Here is a 15781-nt window from a genome sequence, read left to right as displayed (position 1 = left end):
TGCAATGACAGCAAAGGTATTGGGAATTTTAACACTGAATGAGCCAATTTCTGATGATTGCACCACTAAGTCCATCACTGAGATTAAAGAGCATACTGTGCTTATGCCATTTTGCAGACGCTCTTATCCAGAGTGGCTTATGATTTAGGCTAATCACATTACAGAGATAAGCGAATGATAGAAAATGTTTCCAATGGCTCGGACCTGGGCTGGGAATTGAACCCTAGTCTGCTGCATGGAAGGCTACAGTGCTACTCACTTGGTATTGGTATGGGAACCCGGATAATGAGGTACACAGTATCGGAATTAAACATAGTTGAATGTATTGTGGGAAAATATACACGATTATATGGTCACCCTGACCTTTAGTGGTGAGCAAGATGCTGAATAACTACTGGGTTGAGAATAAAGGTCAATGGTGCCAGCCACAGTGTAGCACCACTGCAGTAGACCTGACAGATGTCAGAGGCAGAACATCATATTCCCATATTTTTAACAGCTATTCCCTTACATAGAATGCATACACTGACCCTGGAACCTCGCAGCATCCCACTATAGGTGATACAGGTGTTTACAGACATCTGCTCACTCAACGTTTTCGGAAATCAAGGCTGTTTGTCCACTCTGCTGCAGTCTAACGGCCTCTAATAAGATCAGGTACTGGTTTTGATAGAGTTGTGGGTCAGAAACACCACTCCAACTGCCCCCAAAGCACAGACGATGATCCATCCCTCCAAAATACACAGCTTCCCTGTCCCATAAAGTCAATGCTGGGAGGCTTTACGCCCCTCTGTGACCCCTGTGATTGCCTGCAATGCCTTTCTATGGAGATTATACAAGCTGAAGGGGTGTCTGGATACTTTTGGACAACACAGCATCACAACTTCAGAAGCACCTTCATTCACACGACTTACCCTCAGCAGGTGGGTGTGCGGTTGCCATGGAGACCACCACCAGCAGCAGCAGCCTCAGGTAGAGCATGCACCGGCCTCTGTGCACGGAGGCTCGGCCGAGCCCCGTTAAAGCAGCCGCGAGCATCAGGCCCTCCATGTAGAGAGACTCTTCATGTTTTGTCCGAGGTGGTCAGTAGAGGGGGGGGGGGGGTCCACGCTGTAGCTGCTCACAGATATCCGTCCGCGCAGGGGTTCCAGCCAGCTGCAGCCAAACCAAACGCACGCAGCGTGAAAAGGGAGAAATGGTAGCTAGCATGCAGGCAAACGTGCAGCACAACCCAGTGCGCCCAGTAAAGCACGCACCGAGCCATTTAGATAGCTAGTAAAGTGAAACTACGCTGGTCGGCACTGGTTGCCCATTCCGCTGTCCACGCTGCAAGCCTGCAGGCGCTGAGGCGCTGAGCGCGAGCTGCACAGTTCCTTTGTTCCCTCGCGCTGCAGCTTTCGAACGCTTTCAAATTTCATTCAAATTTAAACGGCTCGCTCAGGGACTAACGGTTTTAACGACAATAACGGACGCTTGCGGCTGACTAGTGCAACACTCAGGAGCGGCTAGCTAGTCACACCGAAGCTACGCTAATACGCAGGTACAGTCCGGGATTAGGCTAAGGTGTTGATGGGATGTTGTAGCGCTGATTAACCGCAATGTGTGACTAAAACTGCCGGCTAGCTTCTCCCATATTATCCGCTCAGTATTTTTATTATATTAGCTACTAGCTAGATATCCTAGCTAACACGAACCGAATTTGGTAGATAGCTAGCTGGCTAGCTAACGAGGGACACCTACCATAACCTACTGGCTGGTTTAACCATAGATAACGTCGCTCCTCAGAAGAAGTAGCTAGCTATCTAACGCGACCCTGACAGCAGTAACGGTTGTCACCCCGTAGTAGTGACAAGTAGCTAGATAGCTAGCAGCCCCCCACCCCGTGTTGGGGGAAAATAACCAAGATGGAGCAATTTCTGCATGTAACTAGGATAGCTAGTGTAGCTACGGTATCTAATTATCTAGCTAGGATAACATATTCGCTAGCAAACCAAGAGCACATACGAGGTTTTTCTTTTTTACCTAGCAGCTATCTAGATATCTAACTACCACACGCTTCTTTGGAGCCCTCGCTAGATAGCTTACGTCCGCAGCCCTTAGTTAGATACCTTCAGTGGAGATGAGCTGGACGTCCATACGAGTCGTCGTATTCCATAGTGGGTCTCAGCTCAGGGTCCAAACCAAAGTTTCTGTCTTTCCAGGATCTCCGGACATAACGGGATGGGTTTTTATGGATAGGTGCCTGATTCCTGCTCTCTCTATCCGAGCATCCTTTCCTCCTCCCCCTTCACAGGCCTAATGTGGAGACTTAGTCAGATGAGCTCCGCAGCCATTGGCTGAAAGCGCTGTCCATCACTCTCCGGGTTTGGTTGACTCCCCCACCGGCGTCTGCGCTTCCACGGCAACGCAGACTGTAGTTTGGGTTTAGCAGGTAAGACAAACGAAACCCTAGCAGCTAGGTCACACACACACACACACACTATGGGCAAAAGTATTAGGACACCTTACTTTTGCCATCATGGTATCTTCTGAAATAGTTGACCATGCTTTTGTTGGAGTAAGTACTGTCTCTCCTGTCCATGGAGGGCTTTCTGCCTTCTGCTTTGGAGGAGCATCCATGCTGTGAGGATTTGATTGCATTTAGCTAGCTAGCAACAAGAGAGTCTGTGAGGTCGGGATGTTGGCTGATCATCCTACCTCATCTCAAACCCACTAACTCATGCACGTAACTCAAGTATTAGATAGAGCACCATCACCTTTAGGGCTTTACACCCCTCTAGCCCACGCCTGGCATTTGGTTTCATCTGCTCTAGAGAGTCTGCCTATTCTATTGGCAGTACTTTTAACATCTGGCCTCTTATCTACTAACTGAATCTAAGGTATTATATATATTTAGGAGCTGATGTTGTAGGCAAAATAGTCATTTGTATTACATTAGTCAGTTACATTATAATTACATTTTAAACTTAAAACAAGCTGTAATTTTTTTTAATACATGTAAATGTTCGTTTTTTAAAAAAGGGAAGAATTCAGTGACGATATATTGACTCATGATGCCCTCTAGTGGTGATGAAAAGCACAGACGTGAATAAATGTATGAAGAAATGAATAAGCATTACAAATTATTTACAAAACGTTATGCCAAATCTTCACTGCAAATGTCAGCTACATGATGGAGTAAGTACAAAATTCTTCCCAAACAGCTGATCAGTGGAGATGGTGTGAGATGAGTCTAACCGTAAGAATCACTGGGCCATAGAAGCAAGTAAGCTGGATGCTGGAGAAGTGGAAGGAAGTCATATGTGAGTGCTGTATTATACACTACAGATGTAATACGTGCATGAGCTTTACCGGTGACAGTTTTGAGCATAGCTGAGACATAAACTTGCATGGTTATCATACATAGCATACTTCATATTGCAATATATACCTCAACGAATACCTGGCACAGAAGTCCTAGATAACCAATGACCTGGGCTAATGTCCAGTTTTTAGAATTCAGGTTCATGGACAAAAACAAGCATTTCAAAGCCTGTTTTACATCTGTAAGAACTGCTGTCTGTGTAGAAAGATCTGAAGGTGATTTCTGGCCTCATGCTTTTAAAACTTAAATAATTTTAATAATTTTAATAATCATTATGCTTACAGAAATATTTACACAATATAAACAGAACAGAAGACAAGCATCCAGGCTTTTTTCTGTCCTGCACTAAAGTGGTGGAACAAACCTCCCCTGGGTGTCTGAACAGCAGAGTCGCTCGCTGTCTTCAAACACAGACTGAGAGTACTTGGGTGAAGAGTAGAGTATTATGGTCTCCTTATTGACTTGTGTTTAGTAATGTCTAAGCTTAGAGGTTATCTTTGATTTTTTAGTCTATTCAAACTAGCTGAGGTTTTTCTTGGGTAAATAGCAAAGCACTTTTGTAAGTCGCTCTGGATAAGAGTGTCTGCTAAATGCCTTAAATGTAAATGTGTGGTAGTTCTAGCAAAGGTGTCCAGGTTTCCAAAGGTACTTACCCCCTTAAAAAGCCTATGGCCTTCCAGCAGGCTAAAAGTATTATTACAAACTTCTATTACCAAAGAATAGCCCCACCAGTTTGTACAGAAGTCCCTGTAGTTACTGAATAATACACCTTAGTGTGTAACAAGCCAAACTGTGATGGCTAGATGAGATGAGATCCCCAGAACATCAGGCAGGTCTTGTTGTGAGGTGTTTCCAGTATGCAGTGGTCAGTACCTACCAAACGTGGGCCAAAAGAGGACAACCAGGCAACTGATGACAGGGTCATGGGCATCCAAAGCCATTTCTGGTCTGATCCCACAGAAGAGCTAATAAGCACAAATTCCTGAAAACGGTTGTTGGCTGTGTCTTAAGGCTTAATGAGTCAACAGATCATAGCTGTTAAGGGACCTACAGAATATTAGGCATGGTGTTTTTATGTTATGTCTGATCAGAAGCAAAAGAAGTCAGTTAAAATCAACTTACATACAGAAATATCTCAAATATTATTAATTAAACATGCATATAATGTTGTAATAAAGCATGCTCTGATCACTTATAGTAGGAGACTTTAAAACCACAACGAGAAAGCATAACGAAGCAGGGAGACTAGTGCCGTGACTTAACAGTTTAATGTAAATCCAAGACAAAGTGTGATTACATTTCTACACATATACAATATGCATATGTGAGCATACAAATTCTCATTAATAACTCGATTCACCTCGGAGACCGAAAAAATGATCAAAAGTAACAGTGAATAACAAGCTATAACATAGTTCACCACAATGCGAGCCCCTTCTCACCCTACAGTTAGTAAATAGAACAGTTAAAATAACTATATTCTTCTATCACCCAGATGTTTGTTAAAATCCTCCATAAATTTACACTGCTATCATTAGTTGTCGAAGCCTAATATAAATTCACTCAATTTTTCTACAACGAAAATTAAGAGAAGCACACAACATCTTAATGGTAACACAAGCGCTTAGTAGCAAGTACTCAACTTTTAGGAGTTAAATCATTCTTCTTATTATATTCATTTTTAACATTCTATGAAGCCAGTAAAATATCCATTCTCATAACATACTTAATATTAGTCTAAGGTATAGGGTACACATAGCGCTACGTTAACAGATTGAAATAATGAGACATCACACTTCTTCAAATCCCCAATAAAGAAAGCTAAATTTAAAAAAAAAGAGAGCGAGAGAGAGAGACATTAACAAAGAAGTATACTCGGAAATACTGCAGCACACAATAGCTTTGACAACAACTAAATGAGATACACCATTGAGAAACCATACAGCAAAATCAGGGTCAGGGTCAGATGCTTTCTTAGGTCTTGAGACATTATAGAAAAATATTTAGTTTACATTTTATTGTGAACGTCTGTTGCTGTGCAAGTAGAAAAAAATGTTCATGTCACAGATGGCTGCAGAAATGGCTACAGTGCGTCACAGCTACATAACAGATTACACTGGTGATTTGTGTCGTGTGACAAACTGTTATTCCTTCGCGAGCATGTCCGCTTGCACTGTTTCGCGTCGTTATCTGTACACAGAGAATGTTTTATACTGTGGCGAGTACACTTTACCATAAATCACCATGTAAACTGAAGGTATAACAAATACAAAAAGCCTTTAGGGCTGGTGAGACAGTCAGGTTCCAGTCCATGATGAGTTCACCTGACACAGATTCTGAAGAAGTGTTAAAATTACGCTAGATTTCGACCTCCACCTCAGGGTTAAAGGTCATTGCTTTTTTTTGGTTCTAAAACGGCGTATGGAAAATGGCCATATTGTAATATTTGGCCTCTTAGCACACTTGCACATGCAGAGATCAATGACTCCATTAAACCCATGACTGTTCCATTTCAGCTCACGCCCTGAAGAGAGAAACCACTTTAAAACACAAAGAGCCGTAAGATTTTGGAAGTGCGGTCACTGTGCCACCAAACGTCAGCGATAAAACACCGGTCAGCTCCAAGTTTGTTCAGCAGTGTGTGCTTTACAAAGCTTTACAAAACTCATACTGATTGCATTATTTAGGGTGATAGCCTAGGTTTTGTCGTATCAGCTACTAAAAATGCTTCAAGTAGATACCTAAGAGGCCAGTCGGCCATGGGAATGTTTTTCACATTGGGGGAACAAAGGTTCATCATTAAGTGGAACATTAAACTGGATACGGGTTTGAGTAACTGAAGAAAAAAAAAAGAAAAAAAAGGCTGTACCACCAAGCCTTGCAAAACAACCACTCTAAGAATGTTTTCAATTTGACAACTGCTTAAAGCTTCGAGTTGATAAGTTGGTAGGCAGTGTTTTGACATGAAAATGAATCATCCGGAGGATCATGTAAATAAATCGTAATTAAAAACATTTTTTTTGTTGTTTTCAATTGTTACGTATATAAAAGATGCTAACATCTCAGGCATAGCACATTTTGGTAATTATAAGGTCACTGGATCTACATTACTGCTGACATTTCTCAAAAAGACACATTGCATCAAAGCAGTACAACTTGTACATCACAAAAGGAAGTTATTACTCTGCAGGGTTAACAGGGCTTGTATGTGACTCATTTCATGGAGTTTGGATGTGATGGGCTGAACAAATGAGAGCTGAACACTAAGAAAATAAACCTTAATTTGAGTAATTTAGAGACAATTTGTAAAAACAATGTTGGTAAGTCAAGTTGTTCTTGTGGGACTTATTGCATTCTTTTTGAGGAACAATGTAACAGTAAGACTATGACAGTTCACACCCACTAAAAGTTATATATGATGATGTTTACCAGATGTTGTAGTCTCTCATTGTACATTCATCCTCTGCTAGTGACCACGTTGTTAAAGGTAACACTCTAATGTATCTCATTCCACTCAAAGGTCGCTATTTTTTTCTTTGTTGTTTTCCATAATGACTTTATAACATCAATAAAGCTGAAGAACAACTTGTAATAAAGAAAATGATACAACAAAAATGTGTAAGATGGATAGGGGCCTTACTTTCCTCTAGACCATTTGAAATGTAGGACAAGGGGATTTAAAACACAAAGAACACTGAGCAGCCTAAAAGGAAACACAGTTTAGATGAAGATTGGACTCTTTATAATGTTAGCTTGTATGAGTATGTATTTGTGTATACATATATCCATGTGTGCTGTGGTTGTGTATATTCCTAAGCCTTAACTGATTTTTGCTTTTTTTTCAGTTACAGCAAGGGTCCTTTTTGTGCATCACTAACATGCTGAACTTCTTTGGTGGGAAGAAATAAAAGTCTTAAATGACAGTCCCCCGAGTCCCTGTTTGGTCAGACAGGCCAGTCCGTGTGAGTACCAGAGACTACAGACAGTGCAGTGAGAGACATAGCAACTCCTTCTGGAATGGAATGTTTGTATGTGGTTCTGATAACAGAGGAACCTCTGCCTCTCAGTGTGCAGGAGCCAGCGAGCCTAAACCAACCAAATACAACCAGAGAAGCAACGGGCATCCCAGCTACCACGCGAACTGACAAGCTGTTAGTGATGTTCGGTTGAGCAGAAGATGTTGGAACTTCAGTCTATGCTTTCAACCAAAAGGAGGATTCCTTTGCACAGGTACTCACCCCTTTATGAGTACTCAGCATCACTATAACTTAACAACCACTAGACATAGATAAAAATGAGCTTAACATATAATCATAATAATAATAAAAAAAACTTCCACTAATAAACACCCATGAGACTTATTGCAACAATCTCTAAAAGAACACAACATATCTGTAGTATAGCATGATACAAAGAAAATCTCAATGTAGAAACGAAACCACTTCAAATGCAAGTACTATGGCATGACATGAGAGGGGAGAATCGGATGCGTTCACAAAAACACATGCATGTGCCCCCTATCTAAAGACAAAATTAAATCCACAAACGTAAATCAAATCATTGGCTAACAGACAGATCGACTCAGCTCAAGCAGCAAAAAAAACAAAAAACATTGGCCCACAAATTCTTCAACGTATCAGCTACCCCTTTCTCTCAAAGTGATAAGTGACTCTCTAAGTAAGAGGTACGAAGAGAAACAACTAAATAACCAATATTTCGGCACAACTCTTCCAGGTGTACACGTTTGCGGTAAGCTTCCGTTCATGCAGGGAAGCTGTGAGGATCACAGCCTTCAGAGCCTGACCCTGCTGAACGATGTCTCGGATCAGAGTATGGTGTGCATTCATGCAGTGCCTTCTGTAGCGCAGCCTCCTCCAGGTTCTACGTGCTCAAAGCCAACATGCTATTCTCTTTAAGATGTGGAATTTAGGCTTTCTCCACCATCCTACAATTCCAATCCAAATCCAGCCAGTGCCATCTTTTAGCACCTTAATCACTCTTATCCCTACCTAGACCCCGCTCTCTCACCCTCCCAAGGTTTACTGTTTCTACACCATTTTCTGCACCAGGCTCAGTGGAGCCCATCAAGGCCACTCTCTCTGCAGATACTCCCAACTCTTCTGACCTCCTTTTAATACCTGGTGTGCTGTACCTGGACATTTTACAGTTCTATTTCTCCTTTAGCAGATGATATTCAGATCTTTGTAATTAAACTTGATTTTTTTCTGACTACAATCCAGACGTATGTCAAATTAATTATGTGTAGTGCTTCAGATTTTCCATCGATATACACAGAAATTTTCTTTCAGGACAAAAACAAACACAGCCTAAAGTCAGTGCCACTGGATGGGTATCGAGGTTTCTTAGACACACAGCTAATAATGATACACAGTAAACATACTAGATATATATATATAGAATATTAGTAACAAACGTTACTAATCTTTACCGAATGACAACTTTGGTTCATTACCCCAGGCAAGTGTCTTCATTTAAAATGTCAAATTACCTCATGCACGCTAAACAAGAAGCACTGTTGTACAAGATGGGTTTTCGTGTATAATCGTATAGCTATAAATAACATTTAGTACTACGTTCACACCTGGAAGTCAAAAACAGACAAAAGATGTTCAAACCTAGGAGCCAACTCTCAAAGTTTCTGTTGGTTCTAGAGGGTTTCCAGCCAAGTAAACTGTCGTAATATCTGTAAGGCACTACGAGGGAACAATGATAAACCTAAGACCGTGGAGAATACATCGCACAAAGGTGCAGAGGAAGGTGTACCACGCACATGGCTGACGGCAGCACACACGCACACACTGACTTTTATGTTGTACATGCTTGTTATTACAACCACTTTGTGCAATCACATTTAAAGAGGAGGAAAAAAATTCTATTGGTATCAGAAAGGTTCTTCATTAAATAAACGGGTGCAGCCTGCTACATTCTAAAAAGGGGGCCTAGCTAAATGTCCTACTGTATGACAAAACTTATTTTCTTGTCTAAATGCAAACACAAACAGAGAAAAGTCTATAAATACACTAGAAAGTTTTTTGTCTTTTTTTTTGTCATATTTCCAGAAGATTCCTCCAGTTGTTGTCAGGAGAGGATGGCAGGGTATGCGCATACCCCTCACCGTGGGTGATTTGGAAACATTTTAAGACAGTTCAAGGCCATCATTATTTTTTCTTTGTAGAGCAGCAGATATCCGTATTTCACCTTTATCCATAGTTCTCATCCACAATGTGACCACAGCTCAACAGTCACTCAATGCCTTTAAAAATTTTCAAAAAAACCAAACAAAACTCTCCATATCTCCCAAAATGCCAACAGATGTGACCTTGCTGTAAAAGAAACTGATAATGCAAAAAGAAAAAAAATGTCTCAGATTTCCTTGTTGAAAGTAACAAGAAACCTAAATGACAGAACAAAACTGAACTGGCCCTTTTGAGAGGAAAAATAAACTCATATATAAAGAAATCTCCTTTAAAACTTTATCCCTCCATTATATTCCCTCCCAGAGTACTCTTCTTCTTTTTCGTATTCTTTTTTTCTTCTTCTCCATCAGTATCTTAATTGTCTTCAAGTTTAAGCGTGTCAGGGACAGGGGGACAGGAATTGGGGGTGGTTAGGCTTGAGCATGTCTCTCTGTCTCTAGTGGAGAACGGGTAGAACGGTAAGCAGCGGTAGGCTAGGCTCCAGTGTTTTCGGCTCTAGAGGTAAGGGTACTGGTTCATCTTGGTGGGGCTCAGAGGATATCCAGTGTAGACAGTGGAGGCGGGCGAAGCGCTGATGTACGTCTGGTGGGCGAACTGGGCCTGGTACTGGCTGTGGTGCAGGGTGGGCGAGGGCAGAACGCGGTGGCCCATGCTGACGGGCACCTGGTGGACGATGCCCGGTGGATAGCTGGCATGCTGGACAGCGTGGCGGGCTGAACCCTGTGAAGCCACCAAATGTGCCACGGTGCCAGTGGAGCCCAAGGCAGCAGGGGCCGTGTAAGTGTATAGGTGGGGTTGGCCAGACAAGTGTGTGGCGGCTAGGTGGGGGTGCATGTTGGTGCTGTGAGAGGGGCTGTTGTGGTGGAAGGAGTAGGGAGCCTGGGCAGCCATGGTGGGGGTAATGTAGGCCTGCTGCCGCCGGTGCCCTCCATTCCTCTCCACTGCCATGTGCTGCTGGGCCTGAAAAAGAGAGCATAGGGTTGCACTTGTTTTTTAATTTGTTTTTAAAACCCAGTTTCAATGCTGAGTTCCTTCTGATCCCAAATCTGAATGTTCGTATTTGTGTAGATAATATAGACTACTCCCGAAAATCATATATACCATATATAAACTGCCCTTCTACATACCTGGCTGAGATTGAGTGGCTGCTGCTGGAAGGGGTGTGGCCCAGAGCGCTGTTGTCGATAAGCCCCACCTCCAGGAATGCTCCCCGACAAATGATTGTTGCCAGACAGCCCTCCATTGGAGGACTTAAACTTATAGGCAGAATTCTGGTGGTTCATAGTGTCTGTAATGATCAAAGACATTTATAACATGTCAGGGACATCTGGTGATGTGAATAATACACACACATACACGGAATAGGAAGCTAAATGCATATCGTTACATGTAACACAACAGATCTAACAGACTTAATTCATGCGCCTTGATCTCATCAATGTGTCATAACTGCGTATACCGCAGACAGCAGTAAATTATACAGCAGTGAATTTAATGCCCTGCATCTTTAATTGTGTGGGTACTGACTCTCTTGCTGTCTTACCAGGCAGGAGGCGCTCACACTCGTTCAGGCTCTCGCTGGTCTGGCTCTTCAGAGGGGGAATGATAATGGTGCGAGGGTTTCCATTGCTGTAGTCATCCAGCGCTGCGCCCTTAGAGTCGTAGTTGTTGGCATTGGGGCCGCTGGGCCTGGACTGCACAGCATAGGGGCTGTTATTGCTGGAGTCAGAATCTGGGGAGTCGTGGACCGTCACGCAGCTGATGACGTTCTTCCGCTGCTTGGATGACGTGCTGTGGGAAGGTCAGATGAATGTAGTTAGAAGAATGACTTAGTTTAGTGTTGGAAATCCGTTAAATGCACTGCTGCTGAGTATTGCAGACTAGCTCACAAGGCCATATTCATTATGTCCTAAAACATTTATGATGGCTTTTCTCAAAAATACCAAAATGTTCATGTATTTCACTCTGTGTGCCCTGTTGGCCTGATCTGGTGTTTTTACAGTGCTTTACCCCCACCCTGCTGACCTGGTGTTTCTGGGCTGCTTGTGCTCATCCTCTTCGTCCGTGTCGCTGCTGATGGTGATGATGCTAACGGCTGGGCTAGGGGTGTCCGGGATGACAATGGTTTGACGTGGGGGGTTATGTTGGGTGTGTTGTGCGTTGTGGTGGTCTCGTGTGGTGCTGGTGGCCTGCTGCTCTTCCCCCCACCCTGCTCCTTCTCCTCCTCCTCCTCCTCCTCCTCCTCCACCTCCCCCTGCTCCACAGGCCTGTGGTGGGACGCAGGAAGCAGAAGGGCCGTTCTGCAGCACAGCACAGCGTGGAGGAGTGTTCTCCTTTACCCGCTTGGAGCGCTGAGGGGACAGCACTGCCTGTGAGGAGGACACCTCATACGCAGAGACGTTCCTGACATAGGAGAACACAAATTAAAGTCATTGAGTTTCACAAGATAAACTACAGGCCAAAGTTTGGAAGCAACAGCAATTTAGTTTAAAGGAACATGAGAATTGTTTTGTTTAAAAAAATAATAGGCAGTCATGGGTTTAATCAGAGACAAAATGGTTTGATTAGATGCCTGTAGCTGAGTTGTTTATTTGAAAGCCTCTTCCTCACATTGAGGTGCTCCCCTAGACGTGATGAACTGAAGCAGTTCTGTTTGAATTAGGAGTGTATAAATAATTAACAACTGGTCAATATAATGGATGGTTATCAACACAGATTTTTCTCTCACAACACGTTTGCAATCCAGTACATTCTGCTGCAAATCAGCAGAACAGAACAGAACAGAGGGTTTTTGGCTTGTACTAATCAAAGAATGCAAAATATGTTTAATAAAAAACAAAACACACTGCTTTCTCCAGACTGCGGTGTGTGTTGAGTGAGTTTTAAACAAAGAAGTAAATATAAATCTCACTAACCTGCTGTTCATCTGGTGCTGCTTACTCTTTTTTGATGAGTTATTGTTTGATGGCTGCCTCATAACATGAGCCACACCCACATTCAAAGGTTGCTGGGAGGGCAGGGCCACATGGCCAGCGAGCAAGGCTGGCTGCTGCATAATGGGATTGTAATGACTGCCATGGGGATGGGAATTCCTGCAAAAAGACAAATGCAACATTCTCTTGTTTATATTCATATACACACTAACCATGTGCAAATATTTACATCTGTAATATTGTCGTCTTTAAAATACCCTAGTTAATTTTTTGGGACACCTGCTCATTCATTGTTCCCTCTGAAATAAAGGGTATTTAAAAGACGTTATCCTGCTTCTGTTGGAGTAACTGTCTCTACTGGCCGGAGACAGAAGGCTTTCTACTAAATTTTGTATTGCTGTGAGGATTTAATTGCATTTAGCGACAAGAGCTTGTAGTGAGGTCAGGATGTTGGATGATCACCACCCCACCTCATATCCAACACTCTAGCTCATCCCAAACGTATTGGAAGGAGCACCACCATTCTAAAACACTCAAGCTGGGGGGCATTTTACACCTCTAGCCCACGCCTGGCATTAGGCATGGTGCCAGTAGGGTCATGTTTATCTGCTCCAATTGGGGCAACTTAAATAATTAATTAGAATATTCATTAGAAGGGGTGTCCACAAAGATTTGGACATAAATTGTAGCTTATCTTGCTGCAAACCAAATATAGAAAACATGCTCATGTACTGTAAACACATTTTCGGCAAAGTAAAAAAAAATGCCCTCAGATTTCTGTCACAAAGAGTGTTTACGCTTCTCTGCTTGACTTTCATGCTGAAACATCAGGGCATAGCTTTCCAATAGACCATCTTAACTGGCAGAGTGAGTGCTCTGTGTAATGCTCGCTCGACCATTTAAGAATCATCCTTGTGCAAAGATGCCTTCGAGGAAACAAGCCCATATGAGTCAAAACACTGTTCAACTGTTTAAAGCCCATCCTTAAATAAGACCACCAGACATTTACAACTGTGATCCTGAGGAATCCCTCAGTCCTGTACATCTATTCTTACACACCCAGTTACGTAGTTAGTGTAAACTAGATGATTATGTGAATTCTGTGTATTAGAGCAGAACAAAGACGAAATACACAGACCAACTAAGACCCACTAAGACCCACTGCTCTCACAAAGCCAATGGTCAAGACAAATTGCTATATTGCCCTTGGCCAGTAGGAGGCAGCAGCGTCTGCAGCAGACAGAGTGGAGTGACAGCAGAGGGATGGCTCTCAGCGGAGAGATGTCTGACTCTGCAGTGGAAGTGCGACACTTCTGCAGCCGGGCTGCTGAGGACAATGGAGCCCTAAGGGCTGGGCTGAAGGCTTAGAGCTCCTGTTCTCCACACATCAGCAAACCCACGGCAGCCTATGCCCGGGCCAACGCAGGGCACTGCAGCCCACGAAGCAGCATCAGCAAGCTCTAAACCTTCGCCTTTCTAGTTCACTCAGTGACCTAGCCTGCCCTGGGAACCACTCAGGAGCAAATCCTAATACAAAATTCTACATGAATTCTCTATGAGTACTGAATGCAATATGATGTGCCTGTGACAACCAGATTTAAAATAAAACTGTACTTCCTTGTGGATGGATAATGCATGAGCAATGCGAATTGGTAGGTTTTTAAAGTTCACTCGAGTACATAACATCCTGCCACGGTCCATGTGCAATCTTTTAATTTATCAAATAGCCATGCAATGTAGCATTTTCTCAGAGTGTTTTAAAAAGCAGTCTTTAAAGGTGAAGATGGGTCTAAATGCTCCTCAAGGGGATAGGAAAACATGGCTAATGGGATCCAGTGGTGTGTGCATGCATCAAGAGGGTTGTTTGAATTACAATATGTGAAATACATGGTCATTAACTGCAACTGCATTTTATTGTGTTTATAAAACAGTGATTTATGCATATCCAAACTATATCCGGCACTGACGAAGGTGTATGTTTCCCTTTCAACAGTGATCCCTCAACCATGTCACTAGAGTACGAGGCCCATCGTCCTGCAGTGACTTTTACCTCCAGTTGGTTAGGGGTTGAGAGCTGCTCATGGACTCCGGGATGACGGCGGCATGCTGCACGGAGGTATGTGTCAGCTGCTGCCACGCAGGAGGCAACAGGATCTGCTGTGTACCAGAGGGCCAGGCCTGCTGCAAAAGAGAGCAAGTGAAGAAGGTTGGTGTCAGTTTCATAGGTCGAGGAGCACCCTGTGCACTGCAGGTGTTAAGACAAGTCTGAGAAACTGAGAAGGAAAAGGGACACCCCCCTGAACAAGGCGCCTACTTGCACAGACCTACTTGTGTATGGGGCTGGCTCTTACAGTTAACCAGGCCAGTTAGCACACCAGCAGATTTAGAATAAGGAGAAAAGGATGAAGCTATTTGCAGCTGTGACCGCTAGTAAGTGTGCCAAATAGTGCCAAAGAGCAACCAAACGGGTCAAACAGCCCCTTCGGACACATGCCTCTCAGTATGCAGAGGGTAGCACCAGAAACATGCTGCATTTTTCAGTAAATCACTGTAACACTATGTTCACACCAAGATAAATAACACATAGCATAAAGCAGACAAGCACGCCTCATTTATATATTGCCGCTCGCTGCAAAAGTGATTTGTGCATCGCTCAGAAAGAAGATTATGCAGACAAAAATGGAACAACTTTGTATAAGCAAAGCAAACACGGCTTTTCCGAGGACAAAAAGCCACTGCGGAATAACAAAAAGCTTTTGTCGCTTTCATTTTAACTTCATTTTTTCCCCCCACTCCACTCTTTTCTTGGCACCAACATCTTAGAGGTTCATAATAAGTCTAAAAAAAACCCAAAACAAAAAAGAAAAAAAAGAAAAAATCCAAGCGTGGCCTTGACTCACGTCTCTCAAAAAGATAAGACCATGCCTTAATAAAGATATGTAGCATTTTCCAGGCAGCGTACTGATGTGTTAGACATTTTCCAAATCAGCTCAGGATTTAATTAAATTCAGGGGGCCCCCATTCAGCGGCTTTTGTGAGGAGCTGCTTTGTATGGCTGGCGTGGAGTGCAGGGAGTGCCAGGCGTAATTTGCCCAGAGACGCAGCTAGCAGAGGAGTGTCTGCAGCCCTAATGGTTTAATGCAGCTCTATTGATTAGCAGTTTAATGTACAACTAATGAATTGTTCCTTTAATACCATTTGCACATCTATTTTACAGTGCCATCAGTATGGGCTGCAGCACTTGGCTCACACAAAGGGGCCTAACC

At 43.1% G+C, this 15781-nt stretch overlaps 2 protein-coding genes and 1 long non-coding RNA gene across 6 annotated transcripts in view; 1 reads left to right on the top strand and 2 right to left on the bottom strand.

Moving 5' to 3' along the window:
• The window catches only part of LOC140575122 (UPF0606 protein KIAA1549), a 54742-nt gene extending 52457 nt beyond the window's left edge, over window positions 1–2285 (bottom strand). For both annotated transcript variants that reach the window (XM_072695290.1, XM_072695291.1), the window contains exons 1-2: window positions 2109–2285; window positions 915–1155 (exon numbers count right to left, since the gene is read on the bottom strand). In XM_072695290.1, the coding sequence (XP_072551391.1) occupies window positions 915–1050 (136 nt within the window). In that variant the 5' untranslated portion in view covers window positions 1051–1155; window positions 2109–2285. The remainder of the gene's footprint in view (window positions 1–914; window positions 1156–2108) is intronic.
• On the top strand, window positions 1197–8571 carry LOC140575125 (uncharacterized). Its single transcript, XR_011980789.1, has 3 exons — window positions 1197–1540; window positions 2202–2431; window positions 3204–8571. It is a non-coding gene; the product is annotated as an uncharacterized lncRNA (long non-coding RNA).
• The window catches only part of hipk2 (homeodomain interacting protein kinase 2), a 119157-nt gene continuing 107986 nt past the window's right edge, over window positions 4611–15781 (bottom strand). For 2 of the 3 annotated variants that reach the window (XM_072695292.1, XM_072695294.1), the window contains exons 11-16: window positions 14566–14696; window positions 12498–12674; window positions 11608–11985; window positions 11126–11373; window positions 10710–10870; window positions 4611–10542 (exon numbers count right to left, since the gene is read on the bottom strand). In XM_072695292.1, coding sequence (XP_072551393.1) covers window positions 10078–10542; window positions 10710–10870; window positions 11126–11373; window positions 11608–11985; window positions 12498–12674; window positions 14566–14696 — 1560 coding nt within the window. In that variant the 3' untranslated portion in view covers window positions 4611–10077. The remainder of the gene's footprint in view (window positions 10543–10709; window positions 10871–11125; window positions 11374–11607; window positions 11986–12497; window positions 12675–14565; window positions 14697–15781) is intronic. The other variant, XM_072695293.1, reaches the window with a different exon arrangement.

Source organism: Salminus brasiliensis, chromosome 13 (assembly GCF_030463535.1).
Source record: "Salminus brasiliensis chromosome 13, fSalBra1.hap2, whole genome shotgun sequence".
Taxonomy (NCBI): Eukaryota; Metazoa; Chordata; class Actinopteri; order Characiformes; family Bryconidae; genus Salminus; species Salminus brasiliensis.
The sequence above is the reverse complement of the archived record's forward strand: the minus strand, read 5'-3'. Positions and strand labels throughout refer to the sequence as shown.